The sequence below is a fragment of the Coregonus lavaretus genome (assembly GCF_964263955.1).
Source record: "Coregonus lavaretus genome assembly, chromosome: 11".
Taxonomy (NCBI): domain Eukaryota; kingdom Metazoa; phylum Chordata; class Actinopteri; order Salmoniformes; family Salmonidae; genus Coregonus; species Coregonus lavaretus.
The window spans coordinates 33,848,928-33,862,468 of NC_139998.1; the positions used below are offsets into that span (position 1 = coordinate 33,848,928).

Here is a 13,541-nt window from a genome sequence, read left to right on the forward strand (position 1 = left end):
GAGTGTGGTGAATTTGGTCAACAACCTTTTTTATGGCTTATTTGCTACGTGAGGTTTATTTGATCGAATATATACGTTTCGTAGTGCTTAAATTGTTACGATTGTACTGATATAAGTAGGACACGTGACATCCCGGCAACTTTGAGAAAAAACGCTTTATATCGCATAGCATCTCTCTCCGTTGAAGTCAACAACCCTAATCGAATATTCAAAAAGAGATTACAAAAATGAGACGTATCCACCAATCCAAACAAAGGATAGGCAAGAACTAGACAATGGCGCTATGTGGACAACGACTCCTATTGTTAGGGTAGAGAAACATGTATCTTCAGTTCGTCAGTCAGTATATTCATAATCTTTGCCTCAATTGAGGTAACTTTACTTGGCAACCACCAGACTAGCTCTGGTGTTGATAGCTAGCTATATTACACAATGGCAATATGCGGAAAATGCAAATGAGACATGATTCAACTACACTGATTGATGAAAAATACCTACTAGAATAAATGGTCTTAGTGAGGCTGTCTTGTTGCTTTCTAAATAAATGAATATGTTCATATTCAACAGGATCTGCTGTATTCTCAAATGAACTAAACAAAGGAAGATCCAACTTTACAATGCCCAACTCCAAGGGTCAGGCATCCCATGCGTCTCTGCCAAGCCTGCCTCTGAAAATACCAGAGGGATTCAAGAGCAAAGTGTTGGCACCCAGGAATCCCAAGCTAGTTAGAAGAGAGGATAGGCCCAAAAAAGTGAGTACATTCATATGGAATGTATGTTTTGAATATACACATAACTGGCAGCTATATTTCAAGTAAAAACCATGAAATAAGTGCAGTTTGATGTTTACCTATTGATGAACTAACTAATGGAGAGATGTTATTGTGGGGGAAATTAAGCATAATATGTGTTTGAGTTGGCCTATTCTAAAAGGGGAGAATATTAAGATTCCAGGAATGTGTCTGTGGCCAAGGATGGACATCTTTAATGATCACTCATGCATTCCGTACAATTATTTGAATTCCCTTTCTCAATGTAGCTGACACCGTCTGCTTTTGCACAAGAGATGTCCCAATCTACGGAGGAGCGGCTGGCAAATACACATGAGATGCACCCGCCACGCATTCTAGAGCTGATAGACATGAGTGAGACCACTCACCAGAAGGTAAAGTCTATGCAAATGCACTACAACAGGATTTCCCAACTGGCGGCCTGTGGGCCGAGTTTGGCCCACGGGTGATTTTATTTGGCCCCCCATGTTTTCAGAGCAAAAATAAATACATTTCCAAAGTATTCCCACGCATAATAGAAAGTTACAGTATAAACTCAGCAAAAAAAGAAACGTCCCTTTTTCAGGACCCTGTTTTCCAAAGATAATTAGTAAAAATCCAAATAACTTCACAGATCTTCATTGTAAAGGGTTTAAACACTGTTTCCCATGCTTGTTCAATGAACCATAAACAATTAATGAACATGCATCTGTTGAACGGTCATTAAGACACTTAACAGCTTACAGACGGTAGGCAATTAAGGTCACAGTTATGAAAACGTAGGACACTAAAGAGGCCTTTCTACAGAAGAAAGATGCCCAGCTCATCTGCGTGAACGTGCCTTAGGCATGCTGCAAGGAGGCATGAGGACTGCAGATATGGCCAGGGCAATAAATTGCAATGTCTGTACTGTGAGACGCCTAAGACAGCGCTACAGGGAGACAGGATGGACAGCTGATCGTCCTCGCAGTGGCAGACCACGTGTAACAACACCTGCACAGGATCGGTACGTCCGAACATCACACCTGCGGGACAGGAACAGGATGGCAACAACAACTGCCCGAGTTACACCAGGAACGCACAATCCCTCCATCAGTGCTCAGACTGTCCACAATAGGCTGAGAGAGGCTGGACTGAGGGCTTCTAGGCCTGTTGTAAGGCAGGTCCTCACCAGAAGTTTTTTTTATTTAACCTTTATTTAACCAGGTAAGCCAGTTGAGAACAAGTTCTCATTTACAACTGTGACCTGGCCAAGATAAAGCAAAGCAGTGCGATAAAAAACAACAACACAGAGTTACATATGGAATAAACAAAACGTACAGTCAATAACACAATATAAAATCTATATACAGTGTGTGCAAATGTAGTAAGTTATGGAGGTAAGGCAATAAATAGGCCATAGTGCAAAATAATTACAGTTTAGTATTAACACTGGAGTGATAGATGTGCAGAAGATGATGTTTTAAGCATCAGTTGTCAGAGCACCTTACTGATCACTGCACCTGTACACAGCCCATCTGAAATTAGCCCGCCCAACTACCTCATCCCTATATTGTTATTTATTTTGCTAATTTGTACCCCAGTATCTCTATTTGCACATAATCTCTTGCACATCTATCATTCCAGTGTTAATACTAATTGTAATTATTTTGCACTATAGCCTATTTATTGCCTTACCTCCATAACTTGCTACATTTGCACACACTGTATATATATTTTTCTGTTGTATTTTTGACATTATGTTTTGTTTTACCCCATATGTAACTCTGTGTTGTTGTTTTTATCGCACTGCTTTGCTTTATCTTGGCCAGGTCGCAGTTGTAAATGAGAACTTGTTCTCAACTGGCTTACCTGGTTAAATAAAGGTTAAATAAAAATAAAATAAAAATGTGCAAATAGAGATACTGGGGTGCAAATGAGCAAAATAAATAACAATGTAAATAACAATATGGGGATGAGGTAGTTGGGTGGGCTAATTACAGATGGGCTCTGTACAGGTGCAGTGATTGGTAAGCTGCTCTGACAACTGATGCTTAAAGATAGTGACGGAGATAAGTGTCTCCAGCTTCAGAGATTTTTGCAGTTCGTTCCAGTCATTTGCAGCAGAGAACTGGAAGGAATGGCGGCCAAAGGAGGTGTTGGCTTTGGGGATGACCAGTGAGATATACCTGCTGGAACGCATACTACGGGTTGGTGTTGCTATGGTGACCAATGAGCTAAAATAAGGCAGGGATTTGCCTAGAAGAGATTTATAGATGACCTGGAGCCAGTGGGTTTGGCGACGAATATGTAGTGAGGGCCAGCCAACGAGAGCATACAGGTCACAATGGTGGGTAGTATATGGGGCTTTGGTGACAAAACGGATGGCACTGTGATAGACTACATCCAATTTGCTGAGTAGAGTGTTGGAAGCTATTTTGTAAATTACATCGCCGAAGTCAAGGATCGGTAGGATAGTCCGTTTTACGAGGGCATGTTTAGCAGCATGAGTGAAGGAGGCTTTGTTGCGAAATAGGAAGCCGATTCTAGATTTAACTTTGGATTGGAGATGCTTAATGTGAGTCTGGAAGGAGAGTTTACGGTCTAACCAGACACCTAGGTATTTGTAGTTGTCCACATATTCTAAGTCAGACCCGCCGAGAGTAGTGATTCTAGTCGGGCGGGTGCAAGCATCGTTCGATTAAAGAGCATGCATTTAGTTTTACTAGCGTTTAAGAGGATTTGGAGGCCACCGAAGGAGTGTTGTATGGCATTGAAGCTCGTTTGGAGGTTTGTTAACACAGTGTCCAATGAAGGGCCAGATTTATACAAAATGGTGTCGTCTGCGTAGAGGTGGATCTGAGAGTCACCAGCAGCAAGAGCGACATCATTGATATACACAGAGAAAAGAGTCGGCCCGAAAATTGAACCCTGTGGCACCCCCATAGAGACTGCCAGAGGTCCAGACAACAGGCCCTCCGATTTGATACATTGAACTCTATCTGAGAAGTAGTTGGTGAACCAGGCGAGGCAGTCATTTGAGAAACCAAGGCTATTTAGTCTGCCAATAAGAATGCGGTGATTGACAGGGTCAAAAGCCTTGGCCAGGTCGATAAAGACGGCTGCACAGTACTGTCTTTTATCGATCGCGGTTATTATATCGTTTAGGACCTTGAGCGTGGCTGAGGTGCACCCATGACCAGCTCGGAAACCAGATTGCATAGCGGAGAATGTACGGTGGGATTTGAAATGGTCGGTGATCTGTTTGTTAACTTGGCTTTCAAATACTTTCGAAAGGCAGGGCAGGATGGATATAGGTCTGTAACAGTTTGGATCTAGAGTGTCACGGCAGCTTTCCAATCTCTGGGGATCTCAGACGATACGAAAGAGAGGTTGAACAGAATAGTAATAGGGGTTGCAACAATTTCGGCGGCTAATTTTAGAAAGAAAGGGTCCAGATTGTCTAGCCCAGCTGATTTGTAGGGGTCCAGATTTTGCAGCTCTTTCAGGACATCAGCTATCTGAATTTGGGTGAAGGAGAAGCGGGGGGGGGGGCATGGGCAAGTTGCAGCGGAGGGTGCAGAGCTGGTGGCCGGGGTAGGGGTAGCCAGGTGGAAAGCATGGCCAGCCATGGCAAAATGCTTCTTGAAATTCTCGATTATCGTAGATTTATCGGTGGTGACAGTGTTTCCTAGCTTCAGTGCAGTGTGTAGCTGGGAGGAGGTGCTCTTATTCTCCATGGACTTTACAGTTTTTAACTGGTAATGGCGATGAAAGTTTGTGCTGAGGCTAAACAGATAAACAGGATAGGGTACCGTGTAAAGGAACAGTCCAGCAGGCATCAGCTGAGTGATCATAAGGTCCAGTGAACAGCAATAGCTAAGTCCGGGAGCAGTTTGTAGGCTGCTACAGCACAGGCGAGCAGGAGGCACGGCTGTTGATTGCGCGTGCTAGCGGGCCGGGGCTAGAAGATGGATCTTCGTGGTCGTCGCAACGGGAAGCCTGTTGAAACCACATCAGACGATTACGTCGGCAGACCAGTCGTGATGGATCGGCGGGGCTCCGTGTCGACACTAGGAGGTCCCGTCCGGTTGACAGAGAGGTAGATAGCTGGGAGATGGGCCTGGCTCGAGGCTAGCTCAAGGCTAACTAGTGAATCGGGACAGTGGTGAATTAGCCAACAACAGCCATTCGGTTGCAGCTAGCTTGTTGCGATGATCCGGTGTTAAGGTCCAGTGATTCAGCTGTTGAGAAGCCTTTTGGACCTAGACAGTCTATAACTAGGGTGGCTGGAGACTTTGACAATTTTGAGGGCCTTCCTCTGACAAATCGATCCCGCTCCAGAGTACAGGCCTCTGTGTAACGCTCATTCCTTCGACGATAAAGTCACCGGCAACAACGTCGCCTATGAGCACAAACCCACCGTCGCTGGACCAGACAGGACTGGCAAAAAGTGCTCTTCACTGACGAGTCGCGGTTTTGTCTCACCAAGGGTGATGGTCAGATTCGCGTTTATCGTCGAAGGAATGAGCCTTACACAGAGGCCTGTACTCTGGAGCGGGATCGATTTGTCAGAGGAAGGCCCTCAAAATTGTCAAAAACTCCAGCCACCCTAGTCATAGACTGTTCTCTCTGCTACCGCACGGCAAGCGGTACCGGAACGCCAAGTCTAGGTCCAAAAGGCTTCTCAACAGCTTCTACCCCCAAGCCATAAGACTCCTGAACAGCTAATCATTGCTACCCAGACTATTTGCCCTGCCACCCCCCACCCCCCTCTTTTACGCTGCTGCTTTTACGCTACGTTATTATTTATGCATAGTCACTTTAACTCTACCCACATGTACATATTACCTCAATTTCCTCGACTAGCCGGTGCCCCCGCACATTGACTCTGCACCGTTTCCCCCCTGTATATAGCCTCCCTACTGTTATTTTATTTTACTGCTGCTCTTTAGTTATTTTTGTATTTTATTTTTACTTAACACAAAAAAAAAGTATTTCAAAATGCTTTGCTGGTTAAGGGCTTGTAAGTAAGCATTTCACTGTAATGTCTACACCTGTTGTATTCGGCGCATGTGGCAAATAAAATTTGATTTGATTTGGAGGTGGAGGGTCCGTCATGGTCTGGGGCGGTGTGTCACAGCATCATCGGACTGAGCTTGTTGTCATTGCAGGCAATCTCAACGCTGTGCGTTACAGGGAAGACATCCTCCTCCCTCATGTGGTACCCTTCATGCAGGCTCATCCTGACATGACCCTCCAGCATGACAATGCCACCAGCCATACTGCTCGTTCTGTGCGTGATTTCCTGCAAGACAGGAATGTCAGTGTTCTGCCATGGCCAGCGAAGAGCCCGGATCTCAATCCCATTGAGCATGTCTGGGACCTGTTGGATCGGAGGGTGAGGGCTAGGGCCATTTCCCCCAGAAATGTCCGGGAACTTGCAGGTGCCTTGGTGGAAGAGTGGGGTAACATCTCACAGCAAGAACTGGCAAATTTGGTGCAGTCCATGAGGAGGAGATGCACTGCAGTACTTAATGCAGCTGGTGGCCACACCAGATACTGACTGTTACTTTTGATTTTGACCCCCCCTTTGTTCAGGGACACATTATTCAATTTATGTTAGTCACATGTCTGTGGAACTTGTTCAGTTTATGTCTCAGTTGTTGAATCTTGCAAATCGATCCCGCTCCAGAGTACAGGCCTCTGTGTAAGGCTCATTCCTTCGACGATAAACGCGAATCTGACCATCACCCTCGTCAGTGAAGAGAATCTTGCAGTACTTAATGCATCTGGTGGCCACACCAGATACTGACTGTTACTTTTGATTTTGACCCCCCCTTTGTTCAGGGACACATTATTCAATTTCTGTTAGTCACATGTCTGTGGAACTTGTTCAGTTTATGTCTCAGTTGTTGAATCTTGTTATGTTCATACAAATATTTACACATATTAAGTTTGCTGAAAATAAACGCAGTTGACAGTGAAAGGACGTTTATTTTTTTGCTGAGTTTATGTGATTGTATACAAATGGAAGCAATGTTTGAAGTTATTATGTTTTAGTCTAATATTATATATGTTTGGGCTCAGGGGTCACTTTAATGCAGAATTCAGAGTTTTTCACACAGAAAAATAAAAATGCGTAAGAAATATCTTGCTGTGTTTTGTAAAATGCTTCTTAATGTAATTTCTGCTCGTCAACAGACCAACGTTAATTTTGTGCTTCAGTAGCTGACTGATGTGTAGCTACTTTTCTCCTGTACTTTTCATGCAAGATTAACTTCAAACAAAACATTAGGAAAATGTAGCTGGCTACATTCTTTCTAAGATAAACATTAGAAATATGATGGCCATGCATCGTTTTTGCAAAAACGATCTTGCTTTTTCATTTTAAGCTCATTTACTTGTGTGGTTGCTAGCCAAATAGCATTGCACTTCTGTTATCATCTGATGAAAATGAAGCTGTTTTCTGATGAATGTGTTGCACTAATGTATTTTCTGTGAAGGAAAAAAACACTGTTGACTTTCAATATAAAACGCAGGTGAAATGGTTTAAAACACAGATTTCTTGATGGTGTATGTTTTGAAAATGCTAATTTCTGAACTCTAACCCGACCCCTGGGGCTTCTTGCGGTCAATTTGCAGTCTACTAATTATTTGTAATTATGTTCTTGCCCTCTGACCATCCGCTCAAGAAAAAATCAGCCCACGGCTGAATCTAGTCGATGATCCCTGCACTATAAACTCAAAGTCAAGCTTTCTTTATGATCACTTAGGATACAGTATTACCACTTAGACAGGTTTTGTTGGAGAATCATTTATTTGTAGATAATACTAATAATGCACAGGTCAACAACAACAACACAACTAATCAGATCCTAGGTCACCCTTCCCAACCTGATTGATGTTAAAACATAATATTATTGCTCAGCCTTTACACCATCAAAAGGGCCCTGGTAGGGCTTTATGTCACTTTGGTCCTCTGTAGCTCAACTGGTAGAGCACGGCGCTTGTAACGCCAAGGTAGTGGGTTCGATCCCCGGGACCACCCATACACAAAAATGTATGCACGCATGACTGTAAGTCGCTTTGGATAAAAGCGTCTGCTAAATGGCATATTATTATTATTACTTCATCTTATCCATTAAACATGCATCTGTAAATAGGACTGTGTATCTACCCACTCTTCCTCCCTTGGAACATAAACTGGATTTAATTTGATTGATTATAGAGGCAAATCATTTCATTTACTGTAGAAATGTGAAAGAATGACACATTTTTCTCATATTATAAAGCATCTGCTCTCTGCACCTCTCTCTCTCTCTCTGCCCCTTTCTACCTCCAGCGTTTTCTTGCCTCTGTAATACTAATGTTAGCTAATATAATTTTTTTCCAACCAGCTTGTCCTTATTAAATCAGAGCTCATCTTCTGAAATTGTATACAAAATTAAGTCAAATAGGATGAAGTTTTAGTGGTTATAAGTCAGTTTAAAATACAGAATGCATCATCATTATGAGATGATGGTCATTTTGACCTGTAAGCAGCCTTCCCTTAGTCAGCATTGTCTTATGAGACCTCCTACTGTAGTAGTAGAGGCCATCTAATGTGACTTAAACAATTTTTACAATTATTATGTTATATTATTTTGTAGTATGTGTGTTACTAAAGGCACAATGTGGCTTGCTCAAAAAAGTATGTTATTGTTCCTACCCTAAGAATCCTGTCTTTTTTACTTTTTCTCTGTGCTGTTCTCAGTTCTCTACCATCGATGTGGACCAGGCCATGTTCCAGCCATACCCCTCTGAGATTGTGTTCCAGAATTATACGCCCTCAGAGACCTATGAGATTTCACTGATTCTCCGTAACATTGACAAGGTAGGACAAGGCGGGTTTGAGTACCAGGGAAGCGTGGAAGGTTGATGTGGACATTAGATTGCCAAGACCTGGCTGAGCAAGCAGCCATGTGGAGAGTGGGTAGTTCTGGAGATGTGCTTTGTCCGTCTGACTTCCCAGTGATAATTGTACAGCATAGGTTATTAGGACACAATGCCCACTGGTCATTAGTTACAACCCCATATGTGCCACACCAATACGTGATTGGATTCTCCATTAAAAAGTGCTCCACTGCAAACACTCAATAAACTGTAATGAATCAGATGAAAGGGCTGAATCATGCACGTTTTTGACACATGAAAAGGCATAACAATCTTTTTACAATGCTACAATGATTGATATGCTTTTAACTTGCCTCTCAGTTATGTTACCATTGATCAACGATGATGTTATGTCTCTTCTTTCACATGTTGATAATGCATTGTGGAAGTCACAGACATTGGGAGGTACAGTAATATTACTATATAATGCAACAGTGATTCTCAACTTAATAGAATATCTGGACTTGCTCAGATTATGTGCATTGTGCATTATTACCCTTTTTCTTATAGGCTACAGTGCATTCTCAATATTCTGCACACAATAATATACCTCCCTTTCCCCTACGCTCATCCTCTCAAATACCCACTATTCCTACCGGTATCATCCTTTCAGAACAGTGAAACTCATTAGTAACTACATTATAATGTGTTTTGTAATTAGGGATTTTTTAAATAGTTTGAACAAAAAGCATTGTGATGAAAGGATACTACAGTGTCAACTGATTTGCTAGCCTACAACCAACATACTGCGTTGGTGGATTTTCTGCCTACCATTTACCTTTTAGAGATGGGGCTGGGGGTAGTAGTGAGATAGTGTGGTAGAGAGACAAATACTCTAATAAATATGTATATGAATTCCCTGGAAAAACAACCTCTTTATTACATTTATTCATGACCACATTGAAGCTGTGCTGCATACAGTAGTTGCATTTAAAATGCAAGGAGAAAATATATGAAAGATTTAGCTTCGTAGCCAAATGTCTCACTTCCTCACTGCAGTCCCATGTTGATGGAGAATAGATAGGCCTAGAATAAGTTATTGGCAGTACAGTTCCTTTTATTTTATGGTCATATCAATCCTGAATCTCTAAATACACTATGTTGCATGCCTGTCCAAACCCCAAACTCTTTTTAGCATGTATTGCATTTGGCTTTATTTCATATCAAACAGAAGCTAAACAAGTCAACTTTTACGTTGATGCATTTGGTGACATACTGTTCTGTACCAGTGTTAATTTCATTAACAATAACTATGATTAAAAATATTTGTCAACAACCTATTTTTCCTGATGAAAACTAATGACGATAACAAGAAGAGATGCCATCAAAAAAACGATATCCTTGTAGGAACAAATTCGTTTTCATTTTAGTTGACGAAAATGTGACAAGGCGAGTATTCCAAGAGACTAATGGACGTTCAATTTGACATGAAGTTCCTTTTCATCTGTTTTGTCCAATCATAAGCGTTCATGCCTTTGCAGAATATTTAATGCAATCCTCTCATTGGCAGAATTATCCGCTTTCAGTTATGCGGTCTGATTGAACTGATCTGCTCGGCTCCCCCACACAGCTCCCGGGTGGTCACTTCAGTCACTCATAAGTCTTTTGAACTGATGCATAGCCAGTGAACCAGGATACATCAGTTGTAGCTAACCTCAACTAGAAACAGTAATGTTTACTCTCTTACTTTCATGTTGGCTATTTTCGCTTTGATCTCATCACAAGCTCCATTTTCCCATGTGTGCTGTTATTCATCTGTATTGCCGCTCTCGCGGTCGGCAAATGCGAGTGCAGGGAATCACTGTTATTTACCCCCATCCTAAGGTTATGATTGGGAGAAAAGAGCTGTATGCCTAAATTGTTTAACCTGTAGCCAAGGCTTTGTAGCCTATGGTAAATCATGTCTGGCATTGGTTACAATCTGCCACAATAGCAATGTGCCAGCTATATGAGGGGATAGTAGGCTTAGTTGGAAAAGGCTATCTTAATGTGCACATGATGGAAGTTACAAGTCAATTATTAATTATTTCATGGAAAGAAATGCACTGACGAATATGTGACAAAACTGACTTGGACTAAAACTAGACAAAAACTGTTCAGAGTTTAAGTCGACTGATATTAACTAAAACTAAGAAGGATGAAATGACTAAAATGTGACTTAGACTAAAATGTATCTAAAATAGCTGCCAAAATTAACACAGTTCTGTACCTTAGTATGGTCTGCCAAACTGCCACCAGCTTGTTGAAATATATATACACTGCTCAAAAAAATAAAGGGAACACTAAAATAACACATCCTAGATCTGAATGAATGAAATAATCTTATTAAATACTTTTTTCTTTACATAGTTGAATGTGCTGACAACAAAATCACACAAAAATTATCAATGGAAATCAAATGTATCAACCCATGGAGGTCTGGATTTGGAGTCACCCTCAAAATGTAAAGTGGAAAACCACACTACAGGCTGATCCAACTTTGATGTAATGTCCTTAAAACAAGTCAAAATGAGGCTCAGTAGTGTGTGTGGCCTCCACGTGCCTGTATGACCTCCCTACAACGCCTGGGCATGCTCCTGATGAGGTGGCGGATGGTCTCCTGGGGGATCTCCTCCCAGACCTGGACTAAAGCATCCGCCAACTCCTGGACAGTCTGTGGTGCAACGTGGCGTTGGTTGATGGAGCGAGACATGATGTCCCAGATGTGCTCAATTGGATTCAGGTCTGGGGAACGGGCGGGCCAGTCCATAGCATCAATGCCTTCCTCTTGCAGGAACTGCTGACACACTCCAGCCACATGAGGTCTAGCATTGTCTTGCATTAGGAGGAACCCAGGGCCAACCGCACCAGCATATGGTCTCACAAGGGGTCTGAGGATCTCATCTCGGTACCTAATGGCAGTCAGGCTACCTCTGGCGAGCACATGGAGGGCTGTGCGGCCCCTCAAAGAAATGCCACCCCACACCATGACTGACCCACCGCCAAACCGGTCATGCTGGAGGATGTTGCAGGCAGCAGAACGTTCTCCACGGCGTCTCCAGACTCTGTCACGTCTGTCACATGTGCTCAGTGTGAACCTGCTTTCATCTGTGAAGAGCACAGGGCGCCAGTGGCGAATTTGCCAATCTTGGTGTTCTCTGGCAAATGCCAAACGTCCTGCACGGTGTTGGGCTGTAGCACAACCCCCACCTGTGGACGTCGGGCCCTCATACCACCCTCATGGAGTCTGTTTCTGACCATTTGAGCAGACACATGCACATTTGTGGCCTGCTGGAGGTCATTTTGCAGGGCTCTGGCAGTGCTCCTCCTGCTCCTCCTTGCACAAAGGCGGAGGTAGCAGTCCTGCTGCTGGGTTGTTGCCCTCCTACGGCCTCCTCCACGTCTCCTGATGTACTGGCCTGTCTCCTGGTAGCGCCTCCATGCTCTGGACACTACGCTGACAGACACAGCAAACCTTCTTGCCACAGCTCGCATTGATGTGCCATCCTGGATAAGCTGCACTACCTGAGCCACTTGTGTGGGTTGTAGACTCCGTCTCAAAAGTGACCAAAACATCAGCCAGGAAGCATAGGAACTGAGAAGTGGTCTGTGGTCACCACCTGCAAAACCAGTCCTTTATTGGGGGTGTCTTGCTAATTGCCCATAATTTCCACCTGTTGTCTATTCCATTTGTACAACAGCATGTGAAATGTATTGTCAATCAGTGTTGCTTCCTAAGTGGACAGTTTGATTTCACAGAAGTGTGATTGACTTGGAGTTACATTGTGTTGTTTAAGTGTTCCCTTAATATTTTTGAGCAGTGTATTTTTAAACAGGCAAGGAAGAAAAATTATTATGTTCTTTCTTGCAGGTATTTTTCTTAAATGTTTTTATTGTCTTTGATCTTCTTTTGTGGCTTAGGAGAGTAGGGAGTAGGGATGTTGCAAAGTAAAAGTGGAGAGTTAGTCATTATGTCTCTCTATTTCTCTCTCTCTGTCTCGCTCTCTTGCTTTGTTTCTCTCTCTATTTCTCTGTGTGTACGTGCGTGTGTGTCTGTCTGATCTTTAGATCCCACGGCGGGTGAAGGTGGTGGAGGGAGACTCTCTGTATTTTAAATTGGTCAGTCCAGTGGATGTATGTAGCAAAGTGGCCCCAGGGTTGGCGTCCACATTCAGGGTCCTCTTTATACCTCAGGAGAACAAGGTACTGTCAACACAAAAATTATATATTTTTTCATGGCAACACACTTAACAAACAACTGGAACACTGTAAAGTTGCAATAAACTATTACGTTTTATTTTAATGCTATGGATCAAAGCAAACAAGTGTTTCCAACTTTATTCCAACTTTATTCAATCTATTGATGCTCATGAAATTTCCTCTTTCTGATTTAAAACGAAAAACATCTTTCTTATGTTCTGAACATTACTGAAAGAAATGTAGGCCTAGTTATGAAACCAATCTCATTCATTACCCTTGGTCTGAATGAAAGATTTCAATGCTTCAGGTTTTCGTCTTCAGTAATGACAACACGGTGAAACATCAATATCAAAGCTCATATTCCTTGTTAATGCGCCTCTGCACTGTAATTCTATCAGAGAGTGTGCTTTGATGAGCATGGGCATGAGAGGGAATGTTTCCACCACCGCCTACTCTCATTCCATTAGCTGCCATTCTCCAGGCTCTAATATGGCCAGGTAATCTGCTTTGCTCTGCTTGCACATTAATACAGAGTGCAGTTGTTAGAGAGATTCAGGGCCCTTGGCAACATAATCAGGCCTGGAGCCAACTCATCTGTATGGAGACAATAGGGAGAGATGAGGACTGTTTGGATGACAGACCCCCGAAAAAACAACATACTTCTTCTAAATGTCATGA

The 13,541-nt window shown here is 42.7% G+C and overlaps 1 protein-coding gene across 1 annotated transcript in view; it reads left to right on the top strand.

Annotated features, from left to right (window-relative positions):
* Window positions 1–617: 617 nt before the first annotated feature.
* The window catches only part of hydin (HYDIN axonemal central pair apparatus protein), a gene marked incomplete at both ends in the record, with an annotated part of 91,972 nt that continues 79,048 nt past the window's right edge, over window positions 618–13,541 (top strand). Inside the window, 4 exons of the mRNA XM_084171896.1 lie at window positions 618–752; window positions 1,040–1,165; window positions 8,506–8,625; window positions 12,732–12,866. Coding sequence (XP_084028022.1) covers window positions 618–752; window positions 1,040–1,165; window positions 8,506–8,625; window positions 12,732–12,866 — 516 coding nt within the window. The remainder of the gene's footprint in view (window positions 753–1,039; window positions 1,166–8,505; window positions 8,626–12,731; window positions 12,867–13,541) is intronic.